The 18,869-nt window shown below is 37.1% G+C and overlaps 1 protein-coding gene across 7 annotated transcripts in view; it reads left to right on the forward strand.

The window, feature by feature from the left end:
- Positions 1-18,869, forward strand: part of PAN3 (poly(A) specific ribonuclease subunit PAN3) — a 163,032-nt gene that overhangs the window by 106,567 nt on the left and 37,596 nt on the right. For 5 of the 7 annotated variants that reach the window (XR_004990857.2, XM_036454657.2, XM_036454660.2 and 2 more), the window contains 4 exons: positions 12,401-12,648; positions 14,390-14,446; positions 15,792-15,896; positions 16,977-17,034. Coding sequence is in view for 6 of the 7 variants with exons in the window: in XM_036454657.2 (XP_036310550.1) it covers positions 12,401-12,648; positions 14,390-14,446; positions 15,792-15,896; positions 16,977-17,034 (468 nt within the window). In the remaining variant the exon portion in view is untranslated. The remainder of the gene's footprint in view (positions 1-12,400; positions 12,649-14,389; positions 14,447-15,791; positions 15,897-16,976; positions 17,035-18,869) is intronic. The other 2 variants (XM_036454658.2, XM_036454661.2) reach the window with 1 other exon arrangement.

The following is an 18,869-nucleotide window of genomic DNA, read 5'->3' on the forward strand; positions in this document are numbered from 1 at the left end:
ATATATTTTCTATATTAGCCCTTTATCAGATGTATCATTGCCAAATATGTTCTCCCTTACGGTGGGCTCTTATCATTTATTGATCATTTTAAAAAATAAGCTTTTTATTTTGGTGTAGTCTCATCTGTTTATTTTCTCCTTGGTTTCTTTTGCCGTAGGAGATGTATCTGTAAACATATTGTTACGAGAGATGCCTGAGATTTTGCTGCCTATGGTTTCTTCCAGGATTTTTATGGTTTTACGGTTTACATTTAAGTCTTTTATCCATTTTGAGATTATCCTTGTGTATAGTGTAAGTTGGTGGTCTAGTTTCATTTTTTGCATCTATCTGTTCAATTTTCCCAACACCACTTATTGAAGGGACTATCTTGACTCCATTGTATGCTCTTTCCTCCTTTGTCAAATATTAATTGAGCATAATGGTTTAGGTTGATTTCTGGGTTCTCTGTCTTGTTTCATTGATCTATATGCCTGTTTTTGTGACAGTACCAGCCTATTTTGATTACTGTGGCTTTGTAATATAAGTTGAAATCTGGTATTGTGATTCCTCCAACTTTGTTCTTCTTTCTCAAAATTGCTGGAGCTATTCATGGTCTTTTTTTTTTTTTAATTCCATATACATTTTTGGAGTATTTGTTCTAGCTCTGTGAAATATGCCGTTGGTATTTATTTATTTATTTTTTCCTTTTGCTGCTGGTATTTTGATAGGGATTGCATTGAATCTATAGATTGCCTTGGGGTGTGTGGATATTTTAATGATGTTGATTCTCCCAATCCATGAACACAGTATATTCTTCCATTTGTTTATATCTTCTTCTATTTTTTTTTTTTTTTTAACTTTCTGTAGTTTTCCGAGTACAGGTCTTTTGCTTCCTCAGTAAGTTATTAAGTTTGTTAATTTTTTTCGTTGTTGCAATGATAATTGTTGTTTATTTAGTTTCTCTTTCTGAGAATTCATTAATGGTGTATTAAAAAAAACCTATCAATTTTTGGGTGTTGATTTTGTATCCTGCTACATTGCCAAATTCATTTATTAAATCTAGTTTTTTTGGTGGAATGTTTAGGGTTTTCTAGGTACAATATCATGTCTTCTGCGAATAATGAGAGTTTTACTTTCTCCTTTCCAATTTAAATACCTTTTATTTCTTCTTGTCTGATCACTGTGGGTACCTATAATAATAAAGCATAATATGTTAATTATACCAGACAGGCAAACCACCTTTTGGACATTATTTTGGATGTCCTTCTGGCTGAAACCGCGGCAGCAGGGGCCAAGGCTGAGGCGGTTAGGGGTGAACAGGCGGGCTAGCAGTTAGGGGAAATCAAGCAGGCAGAGTGGTTAGGGGCGATTAGGCAGGCAGGCAGAGGTAGGTAGGGATGATCAGGAAGGCAGGTGAGTGGTTAGGGGCGATCAGGCAGGTAAGCAGAGTGGTTAGGGGCAATCAGGCAGGTAAGCAGAGTGGTTAGGGGCAATCAGGCAGGTAAGCAGAGTGGTTAAGGGTGATCAGGAAGGCAGACAGAGTGGTTAGGTGTGATCAAGCAGGCAGACTAGTGGTTAGAGGCAATCAGGTAGGCAGGCCAGCAGTTAGGAACCAGCGGTGTTGGATTGTGAGAGGGATATCCAACTGCTGGCAGGGTCCTAGGTTGATTAAGGATGCAGGCTGGGTTGAGGGGACCCCTGGGCCTCTAGTGTTGAGTAAGAGTGGTGAAAGTGGGCATCCTGTCTTGTTCCTGTTCTTAGAGGAAATGGTTTTAGTTTTTGCTCATTGAGTATAATGTTGGCTGTAGGTTTGTCATATATGATGGCCTTTATCATGTTGAGATATGCTCCCTCTATTTCCACTTTGCTGAGTGTTTTTATAAAAATTGGGTTTGGGATTTTTAAAAAATGTTTTTTCTGCATCTATTGATATCATATGATTTTTGTCTTTCAGTTTGTTTATGTGATGTATCACTTTTGTTGATTTTTGTATATTGTACTAGCCTTGCATCCCTAGAATAAATCCCACTTGGTCATGCTGTATGATTTTTTAAATATATTGCTGGATGCGATTTGCTAATACTTTATTGAGGATTTTAGCATCTATGCTCACCAGGGATATTGTTCTGTAATTCTCTTTCTTTTTGGTATCTTTATCAGGTTTTTGGAATTAGGATAATACTGCCTCATTAAAGGAGTTTGGAAGTGTTCCTTCCTCTTGGATTTTCTGAGGAATAGAGGTGTTCCTCTTTGAATGTTTGGTAAAACTCCCTTGTGAAGCCATTCAGACCTTGGCTTTTGTTTGCTGGGATTTTTTTTTAATTACTGCTTCTATTTCATCATTTTTAGGCTTTCTGATTCCTCCTGATTCAATTTTGGAAGATTGCGTTTTTCTACGAATTTGTTCATTTCATCGACATTGTCCAGTTTGTTGGCATCTTTTTTTATAGTATTTTCTGACAGTCCTTTATATTTCTGTGGTGTCAATATTTACTTCTCCACTTACATTTCTAATTTTATTTATTTTTGTCCCCTGGCTAATGGTTTATCAATTTTATTTATCCTTTTAAAGAACCAGTTCTTGGTTTCATTGATTTTTGTTTGTTTGTTTGTTTGTTTGTTTTTAGTCTCAATGTTTATTTTTGCTCTACTATTTATTTTCTTCTTACTCTGGGCATTTCTTGTTATTGTCTTTCTAGTTCTTTAAGTTGCAGGGTGAGTTTATTGCTGATTTTTCTTGTTTTTTGAGGTATGACTGTAGTGCTATGAACTTCTCTCTCAGGGCTGCTTTTGCTGTGTCCCAGAGATTTTGGATTGTTTTGTGTTCATTTTCATTTGTTCCCAGCAAGTTTTTTTGTTTGTTATTTTTTTAATTTCTTTATTGATATCATTGGTAACCCTTTCATTGTTTAATAACATGCTATTTAGTTTCCATGTGTTTGAATGCTTTGGGGTGTTTTTATTGTATTTGATTTCTCATTTCATTCCACTGTGATCTGAATTGCTTGATTTCCATCTTCTTGAGCTTGTAGAGACTTGTTTTGTGTCCTAACATGTGGTCTATCTTTGTGAATGATCCACGTGCACTTGAGAATAATGTATATTCTGCTGCTTTGGGGTGAAATGACCTATAAATGTCAATTAAATCCATCTTATCCATTGTGTCCTTTAGAGTCACTGTATTCTTGTTGAGTTTTTGTCTAGAAGATCTAGCCAGTGAAGTCAACGGGTATTAAAGTCCCCTACTATGACTATATCATTGTAAATTTCTCCGTTAAAGTCCTCTAGAAGTTTTTTTTCATATGTATTTAGGTGCTCCTATATTGGGTGCATATACCAGGGTTTTATTCTCTTGTTGGATCGATCTCTTTAATATTATGTAGTTATCTTTGTTGTCTCTTGAGATGGCCTTCATTTTGAAATTTATTTTGTCACATATGAGTATTGCTACTCCAGATTATTTTTCTTTCTATTTGCATGGAAATTTTTTTTTCCATTCCTTCACTCTCATCCTGTGTGTATCTTTTGTTTCGAAGTTGAGTCTCTTGTAGACAGCATATAGTTGGGTCATCTATATACCGGTATATAAAAGCCTAAGTGACTGATGCGACTGAATGGCTGGGACGACCAGAACTACTGATTGACCAGTCACTATGATGCGCACTGACCACAAGGGGGCAGACGCTCAAATGCAGAAACTGCCCCTGGTGTTTAGTTCCACAGCCAACCATCTGTGGTCCCTCCCTCTGGCCAGCAAACCTATCATGGTTCCACCTCATGTTCCTTCCCCAGGCTGGCAGGCTCTAATTGGCCCACTTCTTACCCTCCATGGTAGTGGCACAGCAGCGAAGGAAGGAAGAGGGGGGGGAGGCTGGGAATTGCATAATGGCAAGGCGCTGACAGTGGCGTTGGCTCCTGTCTTCCATTCCTCCCACACCTGGCCTGGCAGCCATCGCCTCCTCTCCCAATCCTGCCGGTGCCTTCAGACCCCAGGCTGGGATAGGGAACTGGGGAAGGGTGGGGTGGACGTGGCTCTTTTCCAGGGGGGCTGATGGCTGGCTTCCATCTCTGTGTCAGCAGCCTGCCTCCCATACACTGTCCCTCCCCTGATTGCTGGCCAGGCCTAGGGACCCCACCATTCATGAATTCATGCACTGGGCCTCTAGTGTTTTTATATCCATTCAGCTATCCTATGCCTTTTGAGTGGGTCATTTATTCCATTTACAAATAAATACCTACCAATTATTAGTAGATATTTATTTTTTGCCATTTTAATTCTGTGTGCCTAGATTTTTCTCTGTTTCTTCTTTTCATTACAGTATCCCCTTGGCATTTCTTGTAATGGTGGCTTGGTGGCAATGTACACCTTAAACCTTTTTTTTTTTTTTTTTTTTTTTTTTTTTTTTGGTCTGGGAAGCTTTTTTTTTTTTTTTTTTTTTCCTTTAAGTATATCTTTATTGATTTCAGAGAGGAAGGGAGAAGGGAGGGAGAGATAGAAACATCAATGATGAGAGAGAATCATTGATTGACTGCCTCCTGCATGTCCCCTACTGGGGATCAAAATCCGCAACCCGGGCATGTGCCCTTGACCAGAATAGAATCTGAGACCCTTCAGTCGGCATGTTGACGCTCTACCCATTGAGCCAAACCATCCAGGGCTGGGAAACTCTTTATTTGACCATCTGTTTTTGAATGCTGCATATAGTAATCTTGGCTTTAGATCCTTGCCTTCCATTACCTTGAGTACTTCATGCCATTCCCTTCTGGCCTGTAGCATTTCTGATGAGAAATCAGGTGTCAGCCTTATGGGAGCTCCTTTGTAGGTAATAGTTTGCTATTCTCTTGCTGTCTTATCTTTAATTTTGGGCATTTTAATTATGATGTGTCTGGGCATGGGCTTGTTTGGGTTTTCTGGCTTGGGGTTCTCTATGCCTCCTGAACTTGTGTGACTTATTTCTTTACCAGGTTAGGAAAATTTTCTGCCATTATTTCTTCAAACACATTCTCTATCCCTTCTTCCCTTTCTGCCTCTCCTGACACACCTGATATTATTATATTGTTATGTTTCACATTGTCCCATAGCTCCTTTAAGCTGTCTTTCTGTTTTTGTTTTTTAATTGTTTTCTTTTTGGTCCTCTGAGTGTTTTTTTTTTTTAATACTGTCTTCTAATTCACTGATAAGATCCTCAGCTTCCCCTAATCTGCTGTGTATTCCTTCCAATTTGTACTTTTTGTGTAATATGTCAATATTATTTCTGTTTTCATAGTTACTATATGTTTTCTCATGCTCTTTAACATCTTTGCCATTATTATTCTGAACTCTATATCCGATAAATTTCTTATCTCCCTTTCATTTATCTCTTCTTCTGGAGAATTCTTTTTCTTTTATTTTGGGGGTTGTTTCTTTGTCTCTTCATTTTGGGTGCCTGTATGGGTTTGTGACTATGTATTAGGTGGATCTGCTACACTTCTCAACCTCCAGTGCAGGACAGTGTCAAATGATATTTTTTCTCTCTAATTAGATCAGGCAAAGACTCAAAACCTCCAGAAACTGCCTCTGCCTACAAACTGATATGATTCCAACTTAAATTGCCTTCAGGCAGTTTCCCACAAGTGTGGTGAGAATTTTTTTTTTCAACTGTTATTCTCAGTTTCTTATTGGGCCTTAGAAACTTGGCACCATGGGACAAGGTGTTTTCCAATAGGGTCAGTCAGCCGTCTTCCCCCCAGGCAAAGCTGCCTGTATAGAAAAATGTCTGCATGAGAAAGATGACCTCTGCAGCATGAGGGAGTGACTCAGCACAGGCTACTGAGGTTTCTGCCTTCTGAGCTCTAACCCCTGAGTCCTTTATCCTGGCTTCTGTTCACACAGTTCCAGTACACTCCGCCCTCCCTTTGCCAGAGCACAAGGTGGGTCTACACGGGATTTTGTGTGTTGGCCCTTTAAGAGGTTGCCTGAATTTCTAGCAGTCTCTTCCTGGCAGGCAGCAACTACAGTGCTTTTCACAGCCAGATGTTGTGAGGCCATGCTTCTCAGTTCTGGTGTTCTGGGCTGCAGGCCCAACTTGGGGATTAGACCCCAGAGATTTGGTGGTAACCCCCCACAGCTGACATATCTGCCCAGAACTTTAGTTGCTGTTTATGGGAGCCTGTCCAGTCCTTTCATGCCTTTGCCACTCTTACCACTCTTTATGTGGTCTCCATTTTCTGTCCTTGGTTATCAGGGTTCTCTCCAGCAAGTCTTTAATTGATTATTCAGGAAGTTTTTTTGTAATTTCCAGTTTGGTTTTGGGAATGTGGCTGTGCAACATACACTTGCTCTGCCTCCACTTTTAATCTCTTAATTGAAATTGTCTTTCCCTACATTCACTGATGTGCAATTTTTCCAGATTCTTGGCTTTACACTGGGACTTGAGTTCATTCATCACATATAATGGGCTATAGATTATGCTTCATAGATTATGGGCATTAAAACCTCAAGTTGTAGAGACTACATCTACCTTAGTTGTAATTTTCCAAATTTGTCACAATATAGCCTCTTATTTCTCAATTCTGCCTTGGTTTTATGCTCTTAGTGTTTTTTATTTTGTTTTTCTTTGAATCTTAGCTATATTTTAATATTTGGGTATTGTATTTCATCTTATAGTTCTAGGTTCCTATAACATTGGTATGGGTTAAAGGAAAGGGTTCCCTTGAAACTAGTCTTTCATTTCTTTCTTTAAAAAAAAAATATATATATATATATATATATATATATATATATATATATATATATATATATATATAAATTTTATTTTATTTTATTAGAGGAAGAGAGAGGGAAAGAGAGTTAGAAACATCTATGAGAGAGGATCATTGATCAGCTGCCTCTTGCACACCTCCTACTGGGGATGTGCCCACAACCAAGGTACTTGACCGGAATCGAACCTGGGGCCTTTCAGTCCGCAGGCCGACGCTCTATCCACTGAGCCAAACCGGTTTCGGCTAGTCTTCCATTTCCCAGAAACCGTATTGTCCTAACTGGGTTGATTGCATTTAGGAAGGCTTTTCACTTGGTATATACTGAGTGGGGCAAAGGTAGGTTTATGGTATTTATGGGAAATAATGCAATAATCAATAATCAATTATACAAGGGTAAACTGTGTGTCATGTACTCACAACTGTAAACTTACTTTTGTCCCACCGTGTAATAGTATTATAAATGTTTACTGTAATGGATTATGTCATTTATAAAGCTTTTATGTTGTTTTTTTAAGGGAGGTGTTTTCAGGTATTGGCAAAAGTCATGTTATCTAAAAACATTGACACTTTGATCTCCATAAATTAGACTTGAAAATTTTATATCTCATTTTTATTAATTTCTCCATTGAACATTTCTGTCTTGTTCCTTGCTTTTATTTGAGTTGCATACTTCTTAAAAGAATTTTTTAAATGTTTTAGCAATTGATTTATCATACGTGACTTAATTATCTCAATTTGTATATTCACTAAGAAATTATAGTGCAATTATTATATATGGTGTCATAAAAATGTTATTCTTCGAGTACCTACTGAATACCTCTCTCCAAGAAGATGTATGCATATTTTACTCAGTTGTTTAACATGTTTGTGAGGTATTTTGGTAGTACAAAGATGTGCCTTTTGTGACTAGATTTAATTTTTCTGTAATTTAAAATTCCATTTCATTTCTAGCTTCCTATAGAGTTTAAGTTTGCTGTTATCTCTTTGGGTGGTGATACTTACTACTTTACCTATTTTTCCCCCCAATATATTTTATTGATTTTTCACAGAGAGGAAGAGAGAGGGATAGAGAATTAGAAACATCAATGAGAGAGAAACATCTATCAGCTGCCTCTTGCACACCCCCCTCCACTGGGGATGTACCTGCAACCAACGTACATGCCCTTGACCAGAATCGAACCTGGGACCTTTCAGTCCGGAAGCTGACGCTCTATCCACTGAGCCAAACAGGCTTCGGCCCTATTTTGTTATGAATGTATTTAACTCCAGCCTGCTTCAGCTTAGATATATGATCTTAAATTTCAGTCTTGCAATTTTGTGTTAGAATAGTCACAAAATTAAAAATTTTTAGGATTATTTTTAATTTTTTTATACAATATTATATTAGTTTTAAGTGTATATCCCATGATTAGACATTCTAAAACTTACTAAGTGATCATCCTCCTGAGAAAGCTCTGACCTATCTGACACCATACATAGTTATTAGAGTACTAGAGACCTGGTGTACAAAATTTATGCATAGGGGTAAGGGGAGGTCCCTCAGCTTGGCCTGCACCCTCTCCAATCTGGGACCCCTTGGGGGATGTCTGACTGCCTCTCGCAATCCAGGACCTCTGGCTCCTAACCAATCGCCTGCCTGCCTGATTGCCCCCTAACTCCTCTGCCTACTTGCCTGATCAACCCTAACTGCTCCACTACCAGCCTGATCAGTCCTAACTACTCTCCTGCTGGCCTGAACTCTTCTAACCGCTTCTGCCTTGCCTCACATCTGGGACCCAGGATTCCTCTTCCAGCCAGTTGCAGGCACCCAAGACCTAGGCTTCCCTCCCTCTGGCCGGCTGCGGGCACCCAGGACTCAGGCTGGCTTTGCCCAGGCCGGCCACAGCACCCAGGACCACGGGGCGGGCAGCTTGTCCCTCTTTCAGGCCGCAGCTTAGCTGGTCCCCATTCCTCTCTTGTGAGCTCATTTGTGCCTGGCTGGTCCCCATTCCTCTCTCCCCAGTGTTGAGCGTCTGAGTTGTTATGGCATGACTGTGTGAGGTAGTGATGACCATTTGCATATTAGCGCTTTATTATATAGGATTATTGACTATATTCTCTATGCTATACTTTACACCCCCATGATTGTTCTTTAACTACTTATTTGTATTTCTAAATCCCTTTATCTGTTCACCCATTTCTCTAACTCCCTTCCCATCTGGCAACTGTCAAAATCTTCTCTCTATCTGTTAGTCTACTTCTTTTCTGCTTGTTCATTTATTTTGAATTTTAAATTAATATGTTGATAGATACGTATTTATTGCCATTTTATTGTTCATATTTTTATCTTTCCTTTTTCTTAAAGAATACCTTTTAATAATAAATGAAATACTTGTTTGGTATTGATGAAATCCTTTAGCATTTTCTTGTCTGGGAAGCTCTTTATATGTCCTTTGTTTTTAAGGGATAGCTTTGCTGGATAGAGTAATCTTGGTTGTAGGTCCTTGCTTTTAAAAATTAAAAAAAATTGAGTGAAAGCTTGTTACCTATAGCCTATACATTTTACTATTCATGAATTTCCTTCTTAACTGGCCTCAAATTTTCTTAATAACTATTTCCAGGTATTTGATCTTAAAGAGATATTCCACTTGTCTCACACACTTACTTTGATGTCAGAATCTGTCCTTTTACCCCATGCTACACCTTACTCTCCTCACCTATAATAGCTCAGGTAGTTACATTTACTGAATATAAGAGTCAGTGGTTGATAGATATGTACTTATTGCCATTTTATTCATTTTTTTATTGGAATTGGAACTGTAGAGGATATTATATAACAGCACAGTCTTAGGAATCAAATAGACTTGAGTTTGAATCTTGATTCTTTTGTTTAATAACCTATATTTAACCTCACAATAAGTTTAAAAGTATTTTAAAGTTAGTTTCCTCTTCTGTGAGGTGAAGGTGATACACTTCATAGGGTTGTTGTGAGGATGAAATAGACTAATACACTTGAAGCACTTTTATTAGCGCCTGACACATGTAAAGTGCTTAAGAATTGATAACTGTATTTGTTGCTGATATTTAATTTAAAGGTAATATATTTACTCTTCTTTGGTAATTTGGCCCTTTGTCTTGGAATGGAGACTAGTTTTAGGAAAACAGTTGAAAATGTATTTTGTATTAAGTGGGGTATTTATCCTTTGAAAATAGTTTAATGATCCTCCCAAATTTTGCTATATGGATTAACCTGAAAGTAAGTGTATAATATAGAGTTAGAAAAACAATTCTGGAACAATTTTTAAAAATTAGACAAATCTTAATATATTAGCTTGACTTCCTTATAATTTTTTTTTAAAAATTTAAATTGGGTTTTAGATTTTTAAAGTTTCTCTTAGATACATTTAATGACCACTTGAGAATTTCTGGCCTATTTTAATGTCACGTTAGTAGGAGTATCAAGTTGAGAGTGTGGAGACTTGGGTTTGAGGCCAGGCTTAGCTGTTGACAGCATGAGTTCTTGGTCAAATAAAACCTCACTTTATCTCAGTTCTGATTTGTACTGTGGTGCTTGTAACTGACCTACCTACCCATTTAGTTGCTCACAAAGTAGAGCACATGTGTCAAACACAAGGCCCGCGGGCCAAATCCGTCCCGCCAGGCCTTGCAATGTGGCCCGCACCGCGCTGTCATCACTGCACTCCACTGCGTTTCCATCACAATGACAGTTTATGACTGTTCAGTAAACCATTCGGCCCGCGATTTAGGCTGGATTTTAGATTTTGGCCCCTTCTCTGATTGAGTTCGACACCCCTAAAGTAGAGAAACAGTTATAAAATAAGTATTATCACAATTCTCACCAGACTTTTACTCACCTACATTTTTTCAGAAAACAGTGTTGGTGTCTTATGAATTCTTAGAAATTAAAATTTACATTCCTCTTAATCCTACTTATGTGACTGGAGGCATTTTGGTAACTTTTTTGTTTTTGAATTGTGAGATGTACTTTACTTTAAATATATTTTTATTGATTTCAGAGAGGAATGGGGAGGGAGAGAAAAAAGCATCAATGATGAGATAGAATCATTGATCAGCTGCCCCCTGCACACCCGCTCCTAGGGATCAATCCTGCAACCCCTGCATGTGCCCTTGACCAAATCGAACCCTGGACCTTCCAGTATGCAGGCCATCACTTTCCACTGGTCCAAACCAGCTGGGGCAGATACACATTTCTTTAAAGATGAAAGATTTTAGTAATTTCCCAAGGAGCCAGAAATCAGTTCCTGGATAAGTTAGTTTTGTTATTTTTCCAGGAAGTATACTGTAGTCCTAAAACTTTTTCTTTTTTCTTTTCTTTTTTTTTTTTTTATAATTGATTTTAGAGAGCAAGGTAGAGAGAGATAGAAACATCAATGATGATAGAGAATCATTGATTGGCTGCCTCTTGCATGCCCCTCTGGGCATGTGCCCTGATTGGGAATCAAACTGTGACCTTTTGCTTCATAGGTCGATGATCAACCACTGAACCATGTTGACCAGGCTCTAGAAACTTTTGAATCTTAGCACTGATCACTTGTATTAAGACTTTAACTTTATCTGGTTTACATTAATTTCTATCCGTCTGCATTTATGCATGTAGTTTACAGCATACTAATTTATATTTGAGTGTTTTTATAAGTCATTTTAATATCTTTTACATGTGACCTGATCTTGTTTTCTCAGCTAGCTTGAAATCTCCTGGAGGATAAAGATGGCTATCCTTTCCCTTTCTTCACAACAGATTCATATGAGATGCTCTGCATATAATGATTTCTTACTAGTTGAGTTTAGGTAAAACCCCCTCTAGAACACAGTTGGTCTAATTTATAAAAAGTATGCATTTGCAGGAAATTTCAGTTCTACTCTATGCCTATTTAGAGTTAAAGACAGAAAACATAATCAAAACAGCAGCTATTCTGTTAATTATATTTGGTCAAAAGAAATCTAATAAATCTTATTAAATAGCTTGATTATTTTTAATATTGTAATATTTTAGTGGAATATGATATTTCTGTTGTTAATATCCATTTGAACAAAAAAGGAATTATGTCTTCTATAAAAGTCTTTTTATAGAAGGCATAATTTTATAAAGCATCCCAGTTCTCACTTTTTCATTAAATTAATTTATTAAATTATTAAATTATTGGTGAGTCTTACTATTGAAATTTCTCATGTAAACCTTGATATGGAGGAGACTATTATTGCAATAAAATTCCTAATTTATTTGGAAATATCTATATTTCAAAGCAAACTTCTTTTTAAAAAAATATATTTTATTGATTTTTTACAGAGAGGGATAGAGAGTTAGAAACATCAATGAGAATCATTAATCAGCTGCCTCTTGCACACCCCCTACTGGGGATGTGCGCAACCAAAGTACATGCCCTTGACCAGAATTGAACCTAGGACCTTTCAGTCTGCAGGCCGACGCTCTATCCACTGAGCCAAACCGGTCTCGCAAAAGCAAACTTCTTTACATTTGCTTTAATCATAGCTTTCTCTAATCAAAACAAGATAAAATTACATCTTTTATTATTGCACTTAAAGAACTTGCTGAAGATGATGTTTCTTCCAAATGAATGTTTGCATTTTATTTCCCAGGTTTTTTCCTTCAAAAAACCAATTTTTGCTTCCTAAGAAATGTTTTTTCTTCTTCTTCAGGAATGTCATTGTCTGCTGGGTCTTCCCCTCTTCATTCCCCCAAGATCACTCCACATACTTCTCCTGCTCCCAGAAGAAGAAGTCACACTCCAAATCCAGCAAATTACATGGTGCCTTCCAGTGCCTCTACACCTGCTAATAATCCTGTTTCTCAGACACCGTCCTCTGGTCAGCTGATTCAAAAGGAAACTGTCGGCGGGACGACATACTTCTATACAGACACAGCTCCAGCCCCTTTGACTGGAATGGTATGTCTGTTTTAAAGGGAAGTGATAGTTCCTTCTAATTGATGAGATTAATGAGGATGTTGCCTCTTACACGTTTTTATTTTGATGTGAAGAATTTAATTTTCTAATTTAGATGGTGATTCTAATATCTTTTCAAAGTAATCAAAGTATCAATAAGAACTTTATTTTTGGACAAATCTGGTTTTAATTAAAAATTAGATTATTTTCAAGCTCTAGTTTAGTAGTTTATGGCATGCTTTGTGTATAGGGTTACCTAGTACTTCTGCTAGCTAGAGTTGATGTTTGCTGACATTTGTTTATAGGTAGTTTTACCCCTCGTAAGATGCTAGAGAAAGATGATTTTTAAAATCAGTATTTACTGAAAGCAAACTGATGATGAAACTCTTGCCTTATGTGAGGCAGCGATTTAATTGCTAGACCTCTGGATAATGGAGGACACAGAAAAGAAGCCTCCTCTATGGGTAATTCATTGTTAAGGATTGGCGAGGCTTAGGGAGCCCTGATTATGGATGAGGAAAGAACTGACAAAGGACTCTCAGGAGAAGGAGGAGGGTGGGGTGGGATAAAGGAAGCTTTGTAATGTTCCATAAATTATACTTTTTTTTTATTAAGGGAAATGGGATCACTTTTCCTCTGTGAGACCAATTAATTTTTTAAAAAATACATTTTTATTGATTTTTTGGGGGATAAAGGAAGGGAGTATGAGAGAGAGAGAGAAACATTTGTAAGCTGCCTCATATATGGCCCCACACCTAGGATTGAGCCCACAACCTGGGCATGTGCCTTGACTGGAAATTGAACTGGTGACCTCTCAGTGCATGGGATGACTCTCAACCAACTAAGACGTGCCAGTCAGGGCAGATTGTACCTTTTTAGCTTCATTATATTGTTCCTGTTTAAAAACTAATTTTTTAACTATAGAAAAATAAGTAGTGATGCTCTTCCTCATGGGAGCACACACAAGCCTTTTCCTTCCCCTACCACCTCTGCTTCCCCCTCACCCCCAAAATAGTAATGAAGAACTCATGAGTAAAAAAGCCAAATTCTATTAAAATATGAAAACTGACATTTGACATGTTCATGTATGAGAAGCTTAGATGAAAAGTAGCCCGACCAGTGTGCTAATTGGTTAGAGCATCAGCCTATACACTGACTGGAAGGTCTCAGCTTTCATTCCCGGTCAAGGACACATACCTGGATTGTAGGTTCAGTCCCTAGCTCTGGTTGGAGTGTATGCAGGAGACAACCAATCGATTGTTCTCTCTCACATCAATGTTTTTGTCTCTCTCTCTCCCCTCCCCTCCTGCCCTCTCTCCCACCTCCCTTTCCCACCTCCTACTCTCTCTGAAAATCAGTAGAAAAAAATATCCTCAGGTGAGGATTAAATAAAGAAAGTACAGTTGGAATTCAGTAAGCAGGCAGATTTTGATCCTACATATTAAATTAATGTTCTATTTTGATTAAATTTAACATTTTACTAAAACCCAATTTGAGTCGAAAGACAATAGATTTTTTGTTCCTTATTTATAAGAGTCCCATTTCTGCCATTGTTTTGTGACTCTTGAATCTTAGTACCACTGAGATTGTTTCCCCAGTTGTACATTGGGATAATATCACCTAACCATCTTATGAGAAATAAACGTGAAAACATTTATAGAAGCACTTGTAAATCATGCAAAATGCTTTTTAAAGAAATAATGAAATAGCTAATAGTTTTTTATTTTGTTTTGTTTTTGGTCAGAGATCTTTCAAAAATTATCACAGAACAGCTTGCCGAACAGAAGGTCAAATAATTGAGGTAGAGTAGAGATTTTCCTTGGTTCTTTCAAGTAAGAATTCCATCAATGTTTTACCTTTTTGGGTTTATTATATTTTATACTTACTTACATTTTTATTATATTATTGTATTTGTAGAAAAAAGTTTGATTTATAAAGAGGTTCTTTTGTCACAAAACTGTCCTAATTGGTTTTGTAGAGATGATATATGGCACATTTTTATGTTTATGTCCTTCAAACTACTTTTTAAAATATGCTCACGGTAAACCAGAGGTAGTTAAGCCAAACAATGCTATCTGATGTAAGAAAACCAAGGCAGAAAAAGGCATTTTCTCTCTGTAGATACAGGTTAAAGGAAATTTTATAAGTATTGCAAAAACACTTCCTGGTTGAGATCTCTTACAGAATAATTATCTGAGAGGAACAGAAATTAGCTGAATTAATTTTTAAGAGACAACAATGTTTGTTTCAACTTTTACAATGAAAGAATAAAGCAAAAGAAATTTTATAATATCCATTGATTTTGTTTCATGGACCAGTGAAGGAAAGGAGAGGAAGAGGAAAGAGGGGGGTGGGTGGGGGGGAAAGCAGGGTGCCGGGGAGAGTCCAATTGGAAGAATGAAAGGGGGGAACCTGAAAGCAGATTTAGTAACTTTGTTGTAGTTTGCTTAGAACATAAGTACATTGTTGCACCCTTCTGTTCACTTAAGCTATTAACCCAGAGTAAATTTGTAATCTTTACTGTTGCAGTTTGAAGTGTTTAACAGGTATTTAGGTAACATTTTGTTTAGGTTGGCCACAAAAAGCCTCATAATAGGGCAGTTCTTTGGGCCACCAGGGCAGTGTTACTTCATTATCTGACTGTGCCCTATCACCTTTAATATTTGCTTCCTTCCTTTCTCCCAACTGCTTTTAAAAGTGCATACAAAATGCTTGTGTTAACATTTCATTCAAAGAGCTACTTTTGCCTATCATTGAAACAAATTTTACCATATATGAAGAAGTGTTTCTCATTAGAGTTTTCAAGTTGATTATTATATACTAGAGGCCCGATGCATGAAAAGCCCTGGCTACCTCAGCCCTCACAGCTGCAGCTTCATCTGGAAGGTCATCTGGAAGGTCGTTCTCCTGTTTGGTCTAATTAGTACCTATATTAGCTCTTTATTATATAGAATAAAGTGACTTTTTACATTAATTCAGAAAATATACTGATAAGTTATTCTCTGAGCTGTTCACTATCATTTAAAGATTTAAAATATATCAATTTATCATTGTTATTTAAAGATGAGAACTTTATCAAAACAATGATAAACTTTACCAATTGAGAAAAAATGATTATTACATTTTCTTCCTCCCTACCTTTTTAGGTATTTCCAAATTATCATATTTATCCTCCAACTGCACCTCATGTTGCTTATATGCAACCAAAAGCAAATGCACCTTCCTTCTTCATGGCTGATGAGCTCCGACAGGTATGCATTCATAATTCCTAGTAGGGATGCTTAATATCTAGTGTGCTTTTAGCAAAGAACTGAAGAAACAATAGCTCTTTTCAAATCATGTTATTTAATAAAATATGCTGTACTAAATCAGATAGAGAGAATTTAGAATTTATGAGTTATAAGTGACATTTAAGGAAAGCTGTTTTACGAGAAAAAACAGTTAAGTATGTATTCAGATATGAAACATAGAATAGCTACTTAGGTCTCTCTGAAATATATAAATTAAATTGTTTCTAACCTTCAGACAATGCATTCAAAAGTAATTTAGATTGTTTCTAATCTGCAGACAATGTTTGGCTAATATCTATAGGTTCAAACTATAATAGGTAGGATGACCTAGAAATAAATCTCACATTAAGAGAGCTCAATCCGCCGGAACCGGTTTGGCTCAATGGATAGAGCGTTGGCTTGGGGACTGAAAGGTCCCGGGTTCGATTCCGGTCAAGGGCATGTACCTTGGTTGCGGGCATATCCCCAGTAGGGGGTGTGCAAGAGGCAGCTGATCGATGACTCTCTCTCATTGATGTTTCTGACTCACTCTCTCTCCCTTCCTCTCTGTAAAAAATCAATAAAATATATTGAAAAAAAATAGAGAGAGAGAGAGAGCTCAATCCTTTCTCTAAAGTAGGGTTTTATAAAATAATTTTTTGTTAGACATCTAGGTGTTATTTTATATGTTGAATTTCATTTTACACTTATATTCTCAAAAATATTTTTGTTTCACAGAAGTATGTTACATCTGTATAATGTTCATAGACTGAGTTATTGACAAGCTTAGCATAGAACTTGAGTTTTCAGCTATAGGTATGAGCTCCGACAGGTATAATTCCTAATTAATACAGTTATCTGATTTGAGTTATAGCATAGTTACTGGAACTCAACCTTAATAGGGGTAGGACTAGAATTTTTATACCATTATTGGAAATGTTATTTCATATCAACATTCAAAAGCACACATACCAAAAATTTTATTACTTATGTTATTTAGTTATAGTATAAATACAGATTTCAGAAACTTTAGATAAAAATATACTTGTTTTCTTTTCTTAGGAGCTCATTAACAGACATTTAATAACAATGGCTCAAGTTGATCAAGCAGATATGCCAGGTAAAATTTGAGTTGATTCATTCTTCTTTTTAAAGGATAATTCTTATATAGTCCTACATGATTTTTTTTTTTTGGTCTTAAACTACCTAATTACTATTTTATGAATATACTAGAGGCCTGGTGCATGAAATTCATGCACTCTGGGTGGAGGGGGGGGTGGTCCCTCAACCCAGTGTGTGCTGTCTTGCAATCCCAGAGCCCTTGGGGGATGTCTGACTGACTTCTTAGGCCTTCAGAGAGCAGGCCTAAGCTGTCAGTTGCACATCCTTAGCACTGCTGCAGAGGTGGGAGAGTTTCCTGCCACTACTGTGCTTGCCAGCCATGAGCCCAGTTTCTGGCTGAGTGGCGCTCCCCCTGTGGGAGCACTCTGATCACTGGAGGACAGCTCCTGCATTGAGCATCTGCCTCTTGGTGGTCAGTGTGCATCATAGCGACTGATCATTCCATCCTTCCATCAATTTGTGTATTAGTCTTTTATTATATAGGATTTATTTCAGATTCACTTAAGAAGTATTCCAGCATATCACAGATCATCTAGTTTATTTAAATTTATTCTATATGTGACAGTATTCTAGTTCACCAAAAATTTAGATTTAGAATTCATGGTGATTTATCTTACTATATATTAGTATATTATTGTCTTCTGATATTTGATAAAATATAGGTTCTTAAGCAGAGGGGAAAGGTGTTTATTATTGTGACTACAGTGTGCTAGACAGATGATTAAATGCTTTTTCTTATAAAAATCCTGTGACATAGCCAAAACCGGTTTGGCTCAGAGGTAGAGTGTCGGTCTGCGGACTGAAAGGTCCAGGGTTCAATTCCGGTCAAGGACATGTGCATTGGTTGCAGGCGCATCTCTGGTGGGAGGTGTGCAAGAGGCGGCTGGTCGATGTTTCTCTCTCATTGACGTTCCTGGCTCTCTATCTCTCTCCCTTCCTCTCTGTAAAAAAATCAATAAAATATATATATATATATATTTTAATCCTGTGACATAGATACTAATATCATCTCCATTAAAACATGATTTTTGAATAGTGTATTGATTTTTATTTTTATTTTTATTTTTATTTTTTTATTTTATTATTATTTTTTTTAGTGTATTGATTTTTAGAGAGAGAGAAAGAAAGAGAGAGAGAGGGTGGGGGAGAGAAAAGCATCAGTGTGAGAGCGTAACATTGATAGCTGCCTCCTGCATGCCTCCTACTAGAGATTGAGCCTGCAACCTGGGCATGTGCCCTGATCGGAAATTGAATTGGCAACACTTTGGTGCATGGAACGACACCCAACCAACTAAGCTGCTCTGGCCAGGGCTACAATCTCCATTTTACATGTGAAGAAAACTGAGTTGACAGGCATTTTCAGTAAATTGCCTTTAAGACCAGTGGCTAATAATTGGCTGGCAGAGTCAGGATTTAAACTTAGATTTTTCTGACTGTATAACAGTGTTTCTAAGGGAGCCATTAAAATCTCTTTCTGTAGCATATTTTCTTTATAGCAAGATTAAATATGGTATAGTTTCCTAAAACTTTACAGATAGTACAGTAGGAATACTTTTGCCACAAAGGTAATCTTGAAATACCTGGTTGTTACCAAGGATTGAATCTTGTCAATTATGGGTCTTCTTGACTGTTAGAGAATTAAAAGAAGTATGTCTGGCTGTTATGTCTTAAGACCGATCTTTCCAGCAACGAACTTATCTGTCATAACCTTTGAAGTGTTCAGGTAGGGATTTTCCTTAATTATTTAGCATTGCCTTTGAGGTCCTAGTGAGGGTAAAAGGGAAAAAGAAAACTAAATAGGATTATTCTAGTCTTTATGATTTAAGTCATGTG

The sequence above is a fragment of the Pipistrellus kuhlii genome, unplaced genomic scaffold, assembly GCF_014108245.1.
Source record: "Pipistrellus kuhlii isolate mPipKuh1 unplaced genomic scaffold, mPipKuh1.p scaffold_m20_p_3, whole genome shotgun sequence".
In the NCBI taxonomy this organism is placed as follows: domain Eukaryota; kingdom Metazoa; phylum Chordata; class Mammalia; order Chiroptera; family Vespertilionidae; genus Pipistrellus; species Pipistrellus kuhlii.